Here is an 18,630-nt window from a genome sequence, read left to right on the forward strand (position 1 = left end):
TTCACGGCGGACGGTTATTGTATCGATCATTGTGGTGACAAATAGAATTCACATTATTATGCACGGGAAAAAAATGCTGAGCATCAGAGCTACAACCGTCCAGAAGAGTGCATTTCATTCAAAAGAGTCAACATGCTCTTGACAGCATATCTGAGCTGCTGTATTCATATTTGAAACTCTCCACGTAACAGACAACAATGCTTTCTGTGAGGAAACCCCAAACACTGGGGATTCCTATGTTGTCTGTCAGTCATGACGAGGTTGAGCCCTGTTTTTACGGGATGAAAGCTGTGGATGGTGCAGTCATTGTCGCAGCCTCTAACGCACTCACCTGTATTGGACAGTAATGTTTTCTTTCTCATCTCAAAACGTGCACAACCGCACCACAGGTGTGCCTAGCCAGGCCACGACATGACCCAAAGTGTGTCTGGCACGCTCCCGACGCACTGGCCAGGGCAGGCTTGTGAAACAGAAGCCATCATCTTGTGTCATCTTGTGCACAGAACAGCGACCAACCCACCACCCACTTGTTGAGGAAATGACATAAAACCAGAGATAGCAAAAGTTCCCAGGTTCCTTACTTGAGTAGAAGTAAAATACCTATGTTAAAAAACGCCTTGAGTAAAAGTAAATAGTACTGATCCAAATATCTACTCAAGTAAAAGTAAAAAGTACAGGCTCTGAAATGTACTCAAAAGTACTTTTTAAAGTATTTGTTGCACGATTCACTGGCTGCTAAGCTATGAAGCACAGGATAATTTATATGGAATCTACTTTAGCAATGTTATTGTTTGAACAAACAATACCTGCCTAGGATCCTAATGTACTTCACTGTAGTCCTTTAGGCATTTGTATTGTACACTTGAGGTTAACATATCACACTTCTGAACATTGAATTTTGGACCAGGATTAGTTTCTAGACCAGGCATCTCAAACCGGTTCCATAAAGAGCCACGCGGCCCTTTATGGAACCGGTTTGAGATGCCTGTTCTAGACTATGGTGTCACAAATAATGCTCAAAGGCCAAACTCTTAATCAACCTTTTTAATAGCACTTTTATAAGAGCACATGAGGCAACAAGTGTTTCTCACTGTACTGATGTTGTATCATTGTGAGCAACACACCCAGGGACTACAGATGAAAATAAAAGAATAAAAAAAGGAAAAGACAAAACAAAATTGTACACTGTGCATTCACTGAAGCTCAATGAAAAACCCCTCACAATTAAGACACAATTCCTGTGCTCATCATTTACACCTACACCACACATACTAGACCCCCTCTCCATCTCTCTACACTGCATCACTCCATCCCTCGAGTCTAAGGTGACGGCATGATAAACAAAACAAATCTAACAAGACCTTTTGTTGAGTTTCATGAGAAGCAGGTTTTCCAGGTTCTCAGAAAGTAGCTTAGCCCTCTTGGGTCTAAAAATCATTCCTGCTGTGCTGAAAAGCCTCTCACAGGCAGCTGAGGCAGGTAGTGGTGTGTTGAGCTTAAGAGACCGGTGGCACACAGATGGAAATGTTTTCAGGATGTCCATGGTATCAGTTGGACTAGCCAGGTAAGACTCAAGGTGCTCTGGGTGCTGCTTGGCCATTCGGATCTTCGTCATGCTTCCTTTTCTGAATAGCTAGCTTGGTGTACCTCTCCAGGTGTCTCTCGTGCTTTCTCTAGACGGACAAATTTAGGAGAGCCATGATAAGTGATACAAAGTCAGGGTGGTATTGCCTTCAGCCAACAATGGTAGCCTTATGTCATAACCAGGGGTGCACACAACAATTTTGATCTGGTTCTCAAGGAGCACCAGAGGTTTGTTTCTTGTTGGCACTCATTTTCTTCGTATCTGAGTCATAGTTCAGATATTTTTTCTGATTAAATAAGATTCAACACAAAATTGGCAATTGAATGAAACCTACAGATTAATATCTGACTTTATGAAATGAAAAAGAGAGAAAAAAAAGTTTCACTATGACATTACTGCTGTTAACAGTACTGTTTACCTTTGTTGAATTTTAACAGGAGAACCACCTACTTAAAATCATTTCCCCAGACAATGTTTGTATCCCGATGAACAAGAACATGAATTCATGTTAATCTAAACACTCATAGCAATAATGTCTGCACTGTCAAATGTTAGGTACTTAAATGAGCACTGACACACTTGGATGTGGTGCTCATTTGAATATTTTCAGCGCTAATGAGTACTGAGCATCAGCTTACGTGCAACCATGGTCATAACGTTACAGCTGGCTAGTAGGGGGAAAAAAAGCGTGATTTCGGCCGTTCCTGCCAAACCAAACCAACTGTGGCAGCAAACGTTAATGCTGGCCAGCTGTCAGCATAGTCTGATTACCGCAGCGAACCTAGCCTGCAGCTCGTGCAAGCGCTTATCGTTGAGCGCTATAACGTTAGTGCAAGCTAACTAGCTAACACATAGCAAGCGCTAATGACTCACCTTTATGTGTTTCCTGAGGTTCGACGGATGGTTATTGAACGCCAATACTTCTTGGAATTTTGGTTTGCACAAGACGCAACGCATTCGCCAGGAGTTGTTTTTAGCACCAACAAACTCAAAAAGTTCTTTTAAATAAGGCCACGAGTGCTGGTCGTCGACGGACTGCTCCTCACCGCTGTCCATTATGTGCAGCTGCTCTAAAGTTCGTGGTCAAATAGGTGTGGGCGGAGTGCCAGACACACACACACACACACACACACACACACTCAGACAGCCCAGTCTCCTAAAAAATACATAGGCTTAGGCTGTATATAAAAAGTAACGAGCCTTTTTGGGAAATGAAAGGAGTAGAAAGTACCGATATTTATGTTGAAAATTTAACTGAGTAAAAGTAAAACGTTGTCAGAGAAATAAATACTTCTAAAAGTACGAGATACTTGAAAAATCTACTGAAGTCCAGTAACGGAGTAAGAGAAAGATGGGTGCTGATTGTGCGACAAACAGGACGGACGTGTACAGTATCTGAGACATGACCCATCGTTAACAAGACGTTGAATAAAACACAGCAAAGTACTTGTTATGAGACCGTAAATGTTACGCCTGTATTTTTATCAGAAGTTTTCTTTTGAATTTTGCAGTTCGAACGTCATTCTACGGCGCATGCGCCAATGACGCCGCTGATCAAAGCGGCTTCAAAGCCACAAATGACGTCACACGGAGCTTTGAAAAAGTATGAATGAAACTGAGAAATGATTTCAGGTGGATTTATTTCAAAAACAACGAACTGTTATTAGAAGGATTTTGTGGACGCGTAAGAGACACAGAGTGAATAAGTACTTTAATTATTTTTTGAACTGAACTGACTTTAATGGCTGATAAATCTACTGTTTCAATGGCTGCAAACAACTTTTTTACTGAACTAAAAATGTCTGGCCATAATGTAAACACGCGTCTGTGCGATTCCTCTTCTGGCTCTGAATCGCACAGACTACATATGACAGAGAAGCAACAAATACCTGAGGTTATGGAGCTTCTACAAAAAGTTCATGAGTTGGAAATGACAAAGAGACACGATCAGGAGTACAACTCTAAGCTCCAGTCAGAGGTAAGGGCGCTTCACTTGGAGCTAAAAGATAAGAGAGACAACGTGACTGAGCTCACACAAAAAGTTCAGACATTGCAGAGAATTCATGTCACAGAGACGATTGCGAATGAGAATCTCACTGCTCAGGTGGCCCACCTTGAATCTCTGATGAAGGAAAAAACAGGAGAGATTGGAAGGCTGATGGATGACAAGTGTCAACTTCAGCGAGACAATGTATTGCTGTGCAATGACAATGACTGTATAGCGGATGAGTTGTGTTACCTTAAGCCACTCACACACACACAACACAAAGAGATTGACGGGCTGATGGCCACAGTGTGTGACCTTGAGCATCGTGCAGAGCTGGCTCAGCAAGACCGCAGGGATAAAGATGAGCTGTTACAGAAGGTCGCCACATTAGAGCACCTGAAAGAGACAATGGAGAAAGAGAACAGAAACCTGGTGGCAGCAGTTGAGGATCTGAGCAAGCAGGATAAGAACACTAGTGCCAAGCTGGCCCTGCTTGAATCTGAAATAGACAAAAAACAGACAGTGAATGAAAATCTGAGAATTAAAGTTCTTGAGCAGCAGGAAACTGAGACAAGACTAACTGAAGAAAATCAGAGCCTGACGACTGAGGTGGCCCACCTTCAATCTCTGACAAAGGAAAAACAAGGAGAGCTTGCCAGTCTGATTGAAGATGTGCGTGAACTTCGGCAAGACAACACATTGCTGAAAAATGAAAATGACTATATGTTGAATGAGTTGTGTTACCTTAAGCCACTCACACGCACACAAAACAAAGAGATTGAAAAGCTGATGGCCACAATGCATGACCTTGAGCATCGTGTAGAGTTGGCTCAGCAAGACTGCAGGGATAAAGATGAGCTGTTACAAAAAGTAGCCACATTAGAGCACCTGAAAGAGACAATGGAGAAAGAGATCAGAAACCTGGTGGCAGCAGTTGAGGATCTGAGCAAGCAGAGTGAGAACACTAGTGCCAAGATGGCCCTGCTTGAATCTGAAATAGACAAAAAACAGACAGCGAATGAAAATCTGAGAATTAAAGTTCTTGAGCAGCAGGAAACTGAGACAAGACTCACTGAAGAAAAACAGAGCCTGACTGCTGAGGTGGCCCAACTTCAATCTCTGACAAAGGAAAAAGAAGGAGAACTTGCCAGTCTGATGAAAGATGTGCGTGAACTTCAGGAAGACAAAGAATTCCTGAACAATGAAAATAACTCCATGGCCGATGAGTTGCGTTTCCTTGAACCTCTGACACAGACACAAAAGAAAGAGATTGAACAGCTGAGGGCCACAGTGTGTGACCTTGAGCATCGTGCAGAGCTGGCTCAGCAAGACCGAAGAGATAAAAATGAGCTGTTTCAGAAGGTGGCCACATTTGAGCACCTGAAAGAGACAATGGAGAAAGAGAACAGAAACCTGGTGGCAGCAGTCGAGGATCTGAGCAAGAAGAGTGAGAACACTACTGCCAAGATGGCCCTTCTTGAATCTGAAATAGACAAAAAACAGACAGCGAATGAAAATCTGAGAATTAAAGCTCTTGAGCAGCAGGAAACTGAGACAAGACTAACTGAAGAAAATCAGAGCCTGACTGCTGAGGTGGCCCAACTTCAATCTCTGACAAAGGAAAAAGAAGGAGAACTTGCCAGTCTGATGAAAGATGTGCGTGAACTTCAGGAAGACAAAGAATTCCTGAACAATGAAAATAACTCCATGGCCGATGAGTTGCGTTTCCTTGAACCTCTGACACAGACACAAAAGAAAGAGATTGAACAGCTGAGGGCCACAGTGTGTGACCTTGAGCATCGCGCAGAGCTGGCTCAGCAAGACCGAAGAGATAAAAATGAGCTGTTACAGAAGGTAGCCACATTTGAGCACCTGAAAGAGACAATGGAGAAAGAGAACAGAAACCTGGTGGCAGCAGTCGAGGATCTGAGCAAGCAGAGTGAGAACACTAGTGCCAAGATGGCCCTGCTTGAATCTGAAATAGACAAAAAACAGGCAGTGAATGAAAATCTGAGAGTACAAGTTCTTGAGCAGCAGGAAACTGAGACAAGACTAACTGAAGAAAATCAGAGCCTGACTGCTGAGGTGGGCCACCTTGAATCTCTGACAAAGGAAAAACAAGGAGAGCTTGCCAGTCTGATGAAAGATGTGCGTGAACTTCAGGAAGACAAAGAATTCCTGAACAATGAAAATAACTCCATGGCCGATGAGTTGCGTTTCCTTGAACCTTTGACACAGACACAAAAGAAAGAGATTGAACAGCTGAGGGCCACAGTGTGTGACCTTGAGCATCGTGCAGAGGTGGCTCAGCAAGACCGAAGAGATAAAAATGAGCTGTTACAGAAGGTAGCCACATTTGAGCACCTGAAAGAGACAATGGAGACAGAGATCAGAAACCTGATGGCAGCAGTCGAGGATCTGAGCAAGCAGAGTGAGAACACTAGTGCCAAGATGGCCCTGCTTGAATCTGAAATAGACAAAAAACAAGCAGCGAATGAAAATCTGAGAGTACAAGTTCTTGAGCAGCAGGAAACTGAGACAAGACTCACTGAAGAAAATCAGAGCCTGACTGCTCAGGTGGGCCACCTTGAATCTCTGACAAAGGAAAAACAAGGAGAGCTTGCCAGTCTGATGAAAGATGTGCGTAAACTTCAGGAAGACAACAAATTCCTTAGAACTGAAAATGATTGTGTTGTGGATATGTTGTCTTCCCTTGAATCTCTGAAACGCACACAAAACAAAGAGATTGAACAGCTGAGGGCCACAGTGTGTGACCTTGAGCATTGTGCAGAGCTGGCTCAGCAAGACCGCAGGGATAAAAATGAGCTGTTACACACGGTCGCCACATTTGAGCGCCTGAAAGAGACAATGGAGAAAGAGATCAGAAACCTGGTGGCAGCAGTCGAGGATCTGAGCAAGCAGGAAAAGAAGACTTGTGCCAAGATGGCCCTGCTTGAATCTGAAATAGACAAAAAACAGACAGCGAATGAAAATCTGAGAGTACAAGTTCTTGAGCAGCAGGAAACTGAGACAAGACTAACTGAAGAAAATCAGAGCCTGACTGCTCAGGTGGGCCACCTTGAGTCTCTCACAAAGGAAAAACAAGGAGAGATTGCCAATTTGATGGAAGGCATGCGTGAACTTCAGGAAGACAACAAATTACTTGGAAATGAAAAGGATTGTGTCGTGGATAAGTTGTCTTCCCTTGAGTCTCTGACACAGAAGCAAAAAAAAGAGATTGAAGACAACAACTTTCTGATTGACAGTCTGGTCAACGATTTGAGTGGGCTTCAGGAAGAAATCAAAACAATTAGAAAGAAAAATAAGTCCATGGACAATGAGTTGCGTGTCCTTGAACCTCTGATACTGAAACAAAACAAAGAGATTAAACGGCTTAGGGCCACAGTGTGGGACCTTGATCATCGTGCAGAGGTGGCTCAGCAAGACCGCAGGGATAAAGATGAGCTGTTACAGAAGCTAGCCACATTAGAGCAACTGAAAGAGACAATGGAGAAAGAGATCAGAAACCTGGTGGCAGCAGTCGAGGTTTTGAGCGAGCAGGATAAGAACACTAGTGCCAAGCTGGCCCTGCTTGAATCTGAAATAGACAAAAAACAGACAGCGAATGAAAATCTGTCTGTCAAAGTTCTTGAGCAGCAGGAAACTGGGAAAAGACCAGTTGAAAGAAATCAGAAGCTGACTGCTCAGGTGGCTCGCCTTAGAGATGAAGTCATCCTGGAGAATCGAGCTGCAGTACGTGCAGCTGCTCAGGTTCAGACCAGAAGCTGGTGGGGTTGCGCTGCTAAAGTTGTCGTGAAAGTTGCTTTTTGTGTTGGCATGGCTGTAACTACTGTTATTGGCATGGGTGTCGTGGCCGACATTCTGGAAGCCTAACGCAACCGTCCATGACTACAACCTGCTGGAGTGTGTCTCCAGCCTACTGGAGCCCTCAAGCAACCTTGAACGGACAGTACCTCATTACTCCTAACCAAGACAAGATGTAAACAAGACAATGTTCAGCTCCAATTTCAACTATAAGAATGGATTCTACTATCAAGGCTCAACTAAATATCTAATCATATGTAAATATGAATTATGAATCTATGTATAATAATGATTACTATACATTCATAATTCATATTTATAAATGTAAGGGCAGCATGGTGGTGCAGTGGTTAGCACTGTCACCTCACAGGAGGTGGGCCCTCCTGCGTGGAGTCTGTATGTTCTCCCCATGTCTGTGTGGGTTTTCTCCAGGTGCTCTGGTTTCCCCTCACGCTTCAAAGAGAAGCGAAATCAAATCAATGAAAAAAAAATTTATAAATGCAATGACAAAATAAAATAAAGCAAATACAAAATCACGATTTGGAGGTGGAATTGACTCTGTAAAATATATTTGAAGATGAATAAGAAAGACGATGAAAACTTGAGTGTCGTAATAATTACAAAGATGAAAAGAACACTTTAGTTCCACAGGAAAATATCATAGAAGCATGTGTGCATGCGTGCGCATATCCCAAAAGATATGTGTGAGGTCCCCAATTTTTCCACAACTCCAACACAATGCTATTGAAGGTTCTTTCACATATGACAAAATGATGAGAGGTGTATTAAAATATCTAATTTTTAGTTTCCAATCGAACTCTTTCCATTATTGACTATTGATGCCTTTATGAGAATTTGCACATAAAGGCATCTCTCTCTCTTCCCCATCTCAATCTTCAGTTTTAATATTCAATTCCAATTCCCATTTTTCCTTGATGTTGTAGGGGTTTTGAGATTTATCAGATATAAGCCTTTTATATGGGAGACAGGTTTTTTCGTTGGGAAGCATTTCTCTGCAATACTAACAAAGTATTCTTCTAAATTATTTGGGGTTTTACTGACCAACTCTCTTTTTTTATTGCTTCTGATGATGTGTCGTATTTGGAAATATCTGTACAAATCATTTGATGGGAGGCTAAATTGTTCTTGAAGTTGGGAAAATTATTTGAATTCCGTTTCATTAAATAATTGGTTGATTGTGCTAAGACCTCTGTCGCCCATCTTCTAAACCCACTATCCCATGTGGAAGGGAGGAAATCTATATTGCCTTCAACTGGCATTGCCCTTGAAATTGACGTTGGTCCCCTAAGCATTTTTTTCAGCTGTTGTCCAAACCTTCAGAGTGTGTTTCATCCATTCACTTTCCATTTTTCATTTTATTAACAGATTTTATGTCAACAAATGGTAACACTGATAAAGATATGCCTTTAGCTGTGCTCTGTTCTATTTGGGTCCATCCTGTCTCCTGATCATTCCTAAACCATGCCACTATTGCAGTTAATTGTGCAGCCCAATAATAATATTTAAGATGCGGCAGGCCCAGGCCTCCCCTATCTTTTCATAAAAGAAGGGTTTTTGGGCTGACCCTAGGTCTCTTTTTCTGCCAGATACATTTAGAAATTAGTTTATCTTGCATATCAAAGGTGGAAATGGGCCCTTTTATAGGTAGGGATTGAAATAAAAAAAAGAAATCTAGGTAATAAGTTCATGTTCACTGTCTCGACTCTCCAGAGTAAAGAGAGGGGGAGAACTTCCTATTGTATTATGTCATTTTTTATTTATTTAATTACCTTAGCATCAAATAATTGTGTAGAGCTAGATCTGAGAATAACCCCCAAGTACCTAAATCCTTGTCTGGACCAGCAAAAGGAAACATCTTCATTTAATTGTGTGGGCCAAACCCCAGATATCATCATGGCCTCTGATTTGTTTTCATTAATTGTATACCCTGAGACTGAGCCATAATTACGAAGGCATTGCATAAGTGTGGGGATGGAAAGAAGTGGGTTTTTTATAAAAAGCAAAATATCATCTGCGAACAGCGCTATTTTATGTGTTGACCCTCCTTCATCCTCCAGCCCCTGAATCTGTGCAATTTGGCGTATAGCTTCTGCTAAGGGCTCAATACTAAGGGCAAAGAGGATGGGTGAAAGAGCATCCCCCTGCCTCACGCCCCTCTCCACCCTGAAAAAATCAGAACAATGACCGTTAACTCTAACTTTCCCACCCAGCAAAAATTGGTTGAAAAGACATCATTTCCATACGTTGAAACAAAGTTTAGATTTGGTTGAAATGTGAAAGGTAAAAAGCCGTCATTTTCAGGTCGTTGAAAAGACGTCTCCATAAAGACGTCCCTTTGATGTCTAAGTTAGGTTGTAAAGTTAACGCAAATTCAAGCATGAATTAATGATTATATAATCACAAATTCGACTGAATTTTTACCCTAAAAAAATGAGACGATTTACAAAAATATATCAATTTATTGTCCTCATGGATTTAAGAACCTATGTACACTTGCAAAACCTAGCAAATCTGCCACAAAACACTCCAACAAACAACACCAAAATAATCATACATCCAGAAGAACATGAAGAAATAAAGGATGTGAAAAAAGGAGGCAGATTATATTTAATTCATCACATTTTGACATGAACTGCACTTATTATGTATTCAAAAACTGAGTTCATATTTTTTCTACTTTTTCTGCAAGCACTTATTAACACATCCAGTGCAACATTATCATTCATTTGGAGTTGTGTTTGTCACCCGACAAACGTCCAACACTAGAAAATTTATCGTAGAATTTTTCGAGTGTGCCTGATTCTTGGTGTGCATCCCAATACTACCATTAGGCCTACTAAGTAATATTAATAGCAGTGAGTCATTGAGGCCATTAAGGCAATCAGTCACCTTTGTCCTTTTCTGCCCAGCGACCGTTGAGTCACTAGTTGCTACGGTGATTGTGTGGCCCACAGATGAACATGCAGCACCCGGTTGACAGTTCAGTTAATTTGAAGCAAAAATACCTCTCCAATTCCTATCTTAAAGACCATAACTGTTACTGCCTTAATTTGGAAGGAAGAATAAAAATACATTTCGGGAATAACAAGTAGTGTGCAAATGTGCTTTGGACATCAGGCATACTAAAACACACAATTGCACAACAATAACAATACACAAAAATCTGCTTAACAATCAGCCGACTTCTGGTTTGTTGGACTGCTTCACTTATTGCGGGCATACCTGTTTTGTTTTTTGGGAGATAGCCTCCGCCACCAGACCGCCCAGGAGCATGTTTTAAATGGTCTGCCATAGTTTTTGATATTTCATGGTCTGTAGCTTTGCTGTCCCACTTTTTGACAGCAGCTGCAATGACAATGAAAAACATATGTAATCAACATTTGTTTGTTCCTAATTACACAATACAATCAAATGAACAATAACAAAAAATGTGTACACATATTGACATCAACAACATTGAATTTCAACGTCCATTTGAAAAAAATTTGAAGTTGTGCAACTCCTAATATGTACCAGTCACAATGCTGTAAAGTGCTGTCGGTTGGAATGCCCTTTTGGAACCATGGACCTTCATATTAAATGCAGACATGAAGGAGTTTGTCATCAGCCTGAACAATTAGCATATGAGGTGTCTACACTTAATCAGTTAACTTCTTGTGCTGTTTAAGAGCTGGGGAGGGACGATGACAGGTGAGGTTTGGGTGGTAGATGGAGCTGATATTGAGGGTAGAGAGGAAGATGGACATGGGGGAAGGGATAGAAGAAGGGAAAGAGACGTGAGGGAGATAGGGAGGGAAGGAAATAGAGGGAGAAAGGGATTGTGCGCTAGGGGAGGTATGGAGATGGAGAGAGGGAGGATGGAAGATGAAAATAAGGAAGAAGTGAGGGAAATAAAGGAGAAAGAAAGATTGAAATGGGTAGGGATGGAGGAATAGAGGGGGGTACAGTTCTTTTACCACCAGATAATCTTAGCTTTTATCATGAAAGGAATTATTGTGATCTGAATATAATGTAGCATGCCCTCCGAAAGATGGTAAGAGACTCGACTGATGGTTTTTAGTGTTTATTCTTTCCACGAGTTCCACAATAAAACAAAGAAAACAACAAATCACATCTCTGTTACCATTTCCCTATGTAATAACTGGTAAACAATCACAGTCAAGCCTAACTGAATACTCATCAATGTATGGTAAGATCGCTAAACACATGAGCAACAGGCTAGCATAAATTTTCTGCACAGACACATTGTCAAAAATATAATTACAACCACACACCAACCTTGTGCCTCTTCGGGGGGGTTGCTAAAATACACTTTGTTCCCGTCACCGTTTCTGTTTCACTGCTTCACATGCGGATTCACGGTCAGCTTGTTCATTCCGTGTTCATTTTCCCGGCGACACACGATTAAACCGGAAGTACGACATGGTGACCTTCAAAATAAAATCATGCACTCTTAAGATGAACTCTTTTAGCTCTTAAATGAGCAACATATACACATACATATAATTAATTTTTTTTAGCAAAACTCTAATCATGAAATATATTTATAAAGGAATCATGTCAAAATACTATTTGTTTCTCCCAAATGAACTTATAAACAGTGCAAGCTGGTGGACAAAAGGAGAAACAGCAAGCACAAAACACAAAGTGGGTTTGCTGCATGTCATGTTTGCATTTCGATTCTCAATATCTGTCCAAGATCTTTGTTGTGCAGTCCCTGATGTTTTTACCTCCAACCTTACTTAACTGTGAAATCTTTGTGAAAAGTGTTCATATTTTTAGTATATCACTATATTTGTAACAGACATTTTACAGCCCTTGAATGCTAAACTTATAAAACTTAGCACCATTCCAGCTAGCACAGGGGTGGGCAACCTTTTTGGGCAAATGATCTACTGGGGATGGTAGATCTGTGCAGCCACACACAAAAGGGCAGAGTGAAAATCACCCACTCTTTAAAGTCTAATTATAGCTTGCATAATAATATGCAAACATAGTATTGGTCCATAGTTTTATATTAATAATGTGTAAATTCTTCCTATCTGGGGAGACAAGCATATGCCCATTGATCATTGATAATATGAAAAATGAAACGGGACCTTTGCTTCAGTTTCCTTATTAGACCTTTCTGTATGGCCCATTGTAAAAATAAAATAAAATCGTGGTAAATTAGTTTTGAGATTTAAACCAGTAAGCTTGAGTTTGATTTCTTGAGTGACAAAAAGAGAGATGTCTTTGTCTGGGTTTTCCAGCTAATCCAGAGATCTACTCAGACCCCATTTGAGATTTATTGGTAACAGCTGCGTCGACCATCCAGCTGCAGTGCTGATCCGATGCCAGTCGTGCCAAAAATCCGGGCAAATGTCACTTTGATCAAGGAGCGATTGAATCTGCATCAGTTGAGATCAGCTGATTTTGCGCATGTATATAACACAGTGGTGCGCAAAAGCAAAGTGGTGACCGAACTGATGTGGCACTACTGATATTTGTTGCACGTGTACCTGCATACTAGTTATGTGCATGCACGCTAATTAACACACAGATACTGTGGAATATATTTTTAACTCAGCTAAAGTGGGAACGGCATTGCATTCAGTGGGAGCAGTGATGCTGCCTTGAGCCTTCTACCTTCCGGTTCTTTGGTTCTGCCATGTTTGGTAGCCTGGGGTAAATTTGTTCTGTGATTGTCCTTTTTTGGTGTGGCAGCTGTCTTGTCTACAGTAGCTCTTCCTGGTTGTAGCGGCCAAAGTAGGCTTTGTTGGTATAAATAAGAATTAATGTTTAAAAAAGATAAATAATTTCATTTGAATTTGTAATTTCGTAGATAAGTATATTTCATGATTAAAATGATAAATATTACATAGGAAAGTTAAAATGAATAAGAATTGATATGCATATACTGCTTGTATTACATAGATTAAAAATGTGTACTGTCACTTTAAGAACTGGCCAATTCGGCTCCCTTAGAATCGCCTCGCGCTTTTCCCTTCAGTTGTTGAGGAGCCGTGGAAGCGAACAGTTTTCTTACCTGACTTTAGCTGAGTCTGCGCCTAATTTAGATACATTGGAACCCTTTTTTGTTATCAGAGATTAGTTTCCTTAGTTCATGTATGTTTTGTGATTATCCGAAAGAAGAGTAAACTTCAACTTTTGATTTCAACACGTTGTGGAGTGGATTTATTGCAAGCTGCATGGACATTCATTCTGAGTGAAAACTTTTTGGGTCAGATATCTCAGCGTAAGAAAATAGCACCTTTTTTTGACAACTCACAAAGAACAAGCCTCTTCATTAGTAAGAAAACTTGCTTCACTTGTGGATTACAATCTTTGGAGAGGTTTGAAGAAGCGGAGACGAAGATTCAACAAGGGATTTATCGAGGGACTTTAAACTAGCATGATCATGCGCTGCATGCGTGGCTGGTGAGTGGACAAGTGGCTCGTGGCTGCTACGTGACTGTCGCAAGTGGAATCGGAAAAAAATCGGACTGACAAAAAAAAGGCAAGGATGACGGATGATGAAAGCAAGACGGTAAGACGTATGGCTAAACCAACACAATTGTCATTGGAAAATAATCTGCAGACAAGAATAAGCTCCAGAAGAGCCAAGTTAGGCAAACTGACTGAGAAAAGAAACGAATTGCTTGCTTTAATGGATGATGATGCAAATGTTGAAAAAACAGAGGAAGTGTTAACCAAGTATGAAGAGCTGATTGGAGAATTCAGTAAAATAAATGCTGATGTTAAAGATCTGTACACCCAGCTTGAATGCATAGAGAACTTGAAGGCAGATCAAAGTGATTAGTTTCAGCCAAGATATGATGAGCACTGTAATTTTGTGCAAGAAGTTAATTCATGGAAACAAAATGCAATGATTCGCACTGAAGAGTCTAAGCAAATGAGCAATGAGGTTAAGCCTGAAGATAGCGCTTCAGGTACATCAAGAAAAAGTAAAACAGCCAAGTCTGTCTCCTCTGCCACTGTAATATCAGCAGCACGCGCGGAGCGCTTAAAACTTGAATTGACCAAGTCTACCTTGTTAGCCAAGGCGGCTATATTGGAACAACAAAGAGCTTTGGAAGAACAGGAGCTAATGCTTAAGGAAAGCGAGCTACAGCTTAAAGGAAAAGAGCTACAGCTCAAAGCTAAAAAAGTGGAATTGGAGTTAAAAGCAGATCTCGCTGAATCAGATGCAAAGTTAGCCATTCTCAGACAATTTGAAGAAGGCTCATATGTGTCAAGAGGCTCTAGAGGCAGTAGAGTGGATCCCCTTATGCCTACTCGGAGACAACATGTAAGCCACAATAGGAGCAGAGAGGCTAGCGATGTATCTCAGCACAGTGGTGGAATAGCTGTCAATGCAATGCCTGTTGCCAGTGCAATGCCTGTGGCGCGACCAGTGCCTACTGCACAACAGGTGCATGTCACTCCAAAGGGAAATTCTGTGAATACAGATAATTTGGCTACTGTTATGCAACGCCAAAACGAAATAACTGAGAGCTTAATAAAGCAACAAAGGCTATCTACATTGCCATCGCCGAACATTCCAATCTTTAAAGGAGATCCAATGGAATACCGTCTCTTCATGAGAGCTTTCGAGCATCGTATAGAGAGCAAAACTGAAAACAGTAAAGATCGGCTGTATTACTTAGAACAGCACACGAGTGGTCAGCCTAATGACTTAGTGCGCAGCTGTTTTCACATGGAGCCAGAACAGGGCTACACTGAAGCCAAGAAATTATTAAAGGAGCGCTTTGGTGACAAATACAAGATTTCAATGGCATATCTTGACAAGGCTCTAAATTGGCCTACTATCAAGTCAGACGATGCTAAAGCACTTGAATCATACACTCTTTTTCTGACAAATTGCAACAATGCAATGACTGAGCTTGAGTACTTGGATGAGATGGAGAACGCCGCCAATATGCGCACAGTCATCTCCAAGCTCCCATATAGACTCAGGGAAAAATTCAAGAGCATCGCTATTGACATTCAAAAAAATAATAAGCGAACCAAGTTCAAAGATGTGGTGTCATTTGTTACTAAACAGGCTGAAATGGCAGCACACCCCGTGTTTGGAGAGATCTCAGGTCAAACCAAGCGCCAACCTGAAAAGCCAACAGGCAAGAAAAATATCACAACGTTAGCCACTGAAGCTAAAGAGCAGAAAGTAGCAAAAAAAAGTCCACAAAAGCTAAAGAAAAGAAACCAAAACCCAAACATGGCTTTCGTGAAACCATGCATCTTCTGCCAGGGAGATCATACTATGGAACAGTGCAGGAAGCTTCAAAAGAAGTTGCACAAAGAAAAATTGGAATTCCTTAAAAGCAAGGGACTCTGCTTCAGCTGTCTTGTAGGAGGACATATGAGCAGCACCTGTGAAGAAAAGAAAAGCTGTGAGTTGTGTTCAGCTAAACACCCTACGCTGTTACACATCAAACAGAAACCTAAAGACACACAGAAAGAAAACGCTTCAAGGGAAGAACAAAGAGAGGAGTCTTCACAGGAAGAACAAACTGTTGTCAGCGGATTCGTGGATGCAGGAGAAACTTGCTCTCAGACTGGGGCCGGGGGCACAGGAACCGTCCTCGCCATCGTTCCAGTGAGAGTGAAGGCAAAGAAAGGCAACAAGGTGCTGACTTGCTATGCGTTCTTGGACCCAGGGAGCAACGCCTCTTTTTGCACTAACAAGCTAGCCAACAACCTTAAGCTGCAAGGAACAAATGTTAACATCCTACTTACCACCATGGGAGATCAAAGGACTGTCTCATGCAAAGCGCTGCCAGACCTTGAAGTCAGCAGTCTGGAAGGCAATGAGTTCATCGAGCTCACAGGTGTCTTCACACAAAAAGGCCATACCTGCTAGTCAGGAGAACATTCCCACTCAAGATGACGTGGATAGGTGGCCACACTTACGAGGCGTACGAATTCCATCGATTAAGGCGGATATCGATCTTCTGATTGGGACTGATGTCGCACGGGCTTTGGAGCCAGAAGAAGTAATTCGCAGTGTCAAAGATGGGCCGTATGCAGTTCGTACAGTCTTGGGATGGACAGTGAACGGGCCGTTGCGTGAGAACATCAGAAGCTGGTCTAAAGATGAACACCCACAGATCCAAACTAATCGGATATCGGTGGCCCGACTTGAAGAGTTGTGGATGCAACAATTCAGGTATGATTTTCCTGAGGATGCTCAAGGAGAGCAGCTCGAGATGTCCAAGGAAGACCAACTGTTTATGGAGAGAGTTACCACATCCACAAAGCTGGTCAATGGGCACTATTCTATTGGGTTGCCATTGAAAAACAAAGACGTGAAAATGCCTAACAATAGAGCAATGACAGAGCAAAGAGTGTTCAACATGAAAAAGAAGCTTCAAAGAAACCAGACATTCCAAGAGGAATACGTCAGCTTCATGAACCAGGTCATAAGCAAGGGATACGCTGTGAAAGTTCCAGACGAAGAGCTTAACAGGAGTGATGGAAAGGTGTGGTTTATTCCGCATCACAGTGTACCACCCCAAGAAGCACAAACTTCGAGTGGTATTCGACTGCGGTGCTTCATATCAGGGAACCACACTCAACGAACAACTGCTGCAAGGGCCTGACATGACAAGCAGCCTGATTGGCGTCTTAACACGATTCCGGCAGGAGCCAGTTGCAGTCATGGCCGATGTGGAGTCTATGTTCCACCAGGTCAAGGTCCCACCTGAAGACGCAGATTTTCTCAGGTTTTTATGATGGCCTGACGGGGACATATCAAAGGAGATGGAGGAATACAGAATGGACGTACATCTGTTCGGAGCCACCTCCTCACCCAGCTGCGCGAGCTATGCGCTGAGAAGGTGTGCCGAGGACAACAGGAGTACTTTTGACGCAACAGCTGTGGAGACAGTGTTGAACAATTTTTACGTGGACGACTGTTTAAAATCGGTCAACTCAGAACAAGAAGCCATCAAGCTACTCCACGACTTGACAGCCATCTGTCAAACAGGAGGCTTTAGGCTGACAAAGTGGACAACCAATAGTCAAAATGTGTTGGAAACCATTCCGTTTGAAGACCGGGCAACAGAAGTTAAAGATCTTGATCTCGACCAGGAATCACTCGCCATCAAGAGAGCCTTGGGAGTACAGTGGTGCATCCGGTCAGATCAGTTCAAGTTCAAGGTGAACATCGAGCAGAAGCCTCTCACCAGGAGAGGAATCCTGTCCACAATGAGCTCAGTCTATGATCCGCTTGGAATGTTGTCGCCAGTCATACTACCTGCTAGAAACATCTAGACTAAGAACAGGCTGGGATGACACTGTGCCAAAACACCTCGCACAACAATGGACCAAATGGACTGACGAACTCCAACAGCTCACTGACTTTGGAGTGAATCGATGCTTCAAGCCACCAGAGTTCGGCAAAGCTGTGCAAGCTCAGTTGCATCACTTTTGTGACGCATGTGAAACAGGCTATGGTACTGTCACGTACTTAGTTCAGAAGAATAGCAGTAACCAAGCGCACTGTTCGTTCGTCTTGGGGAAGGCGAGGGTCGCCCCTCTGAAACCAACCACCATCCCACGGTTGGAGTTGACGGCGGCTGCCTTAGCTGTGAAGGTGGATGTCATGCTGAAGAAGGACCTTCAGTTGCCTCTGGCAGAGTCGAGGTTTTGGACAGACAGTACTGCCGTACTCAAGTACATAGCCAATGAGAACATCAGATTTAAGACATTTGTGGCAAATAGGATTGCCATAATCCTGCAAGCATCAAAGGTGCATCAATGGAGCTACATTAACACTCAGTTGAATCCTGCTGATTGCGCCTCAAGGGGTCAAAGGGTGAGCGCCTTCATGAACAACGAGGTCTGGATTGCTGGTCCCAGCTTCCTTAGTGAACCAGAAGGAGAGTGGCCAGTTAAACCCAATCACCAAGAACAGCTCACGCCTGAGGATCCTGAGGTGAAGAAAACCGTACTGGTTAATGCGACCACAGCAAAGGAAAGCACTGATGTAATGCAGCAACTAATTCATCATTTCTCATCTTGGATACGTCTCAAGAAGACTGTGGCGTGGCTCACACGACTCAGGCAAGCTCTGATGAACCTATCTAAAAAGAGAAAAGAATTGGAAGGATTGCACAACGACAAACAAAAGTTGAGCAAAGAGATGTTGAGCTACAAAAAGAGTCTCAAACGTACTTACCTGACTGTGGATGACTTGCAAAAAGCAGAG

The 18,630-nt window shown here is 42.2% G+C and overlaps 1 protein-coding gene across 1 annotated transcript; it reads left to right on the plus strand.

Moving 5' to 3' along the window:
- Positions 1-3,869: 3,869 nt before the first annotated feature.
- Positions 3,870-17,153, plus strand: LOC121607688 (synaptonemal complex protein 1-like). Its single transcript, XM_041938626.1, has 2 exons — positions 3,870-7,146; positions 16,924-17,153. Exons 1-2 carry the CDS (start codon positions 3,870-3,872, stop codon positions 17,151-17,153), a joined length of 3,507 nt encoding a protein of 1,168 aa, XP_041794560.1.
- The last annotated feature ends 1,477 nt before the right edge of the window (positions 17,154-18,630 follow it).

Source organism: Chelmon rostratus, chromosome 6 (genome assembly GCF_017976325.1).
Source record: "Chelmon rostratus isolate fCheRos1 chromosome 6, fCheRos1.pri, whole genome shotgun sequence".
NCBI lineage: Eukaryota > Metazoa > Chordata > Actinopteri > Chaetodontiformes > Chaetodontidae > Chelmon > Chelmon rostratus.

Bases quoted from the DNA above. Each gene is read 5' to 3' on its own strand.
- LOC121607688 (XM_041938626.1), top strand. From the start codon at position 3,870: ATGGCCACAGTGTGTGACCTTGAGCATCGTGCAGAGCTGGCTCAGCAA. The intron at 7,147-16,923 runs GTGCCAAGCTGG...TCCGCATCACAG, and splicing joins CGAGCAGGATAAGAACACTA to TGTACCACCCCAAGAAGCAC.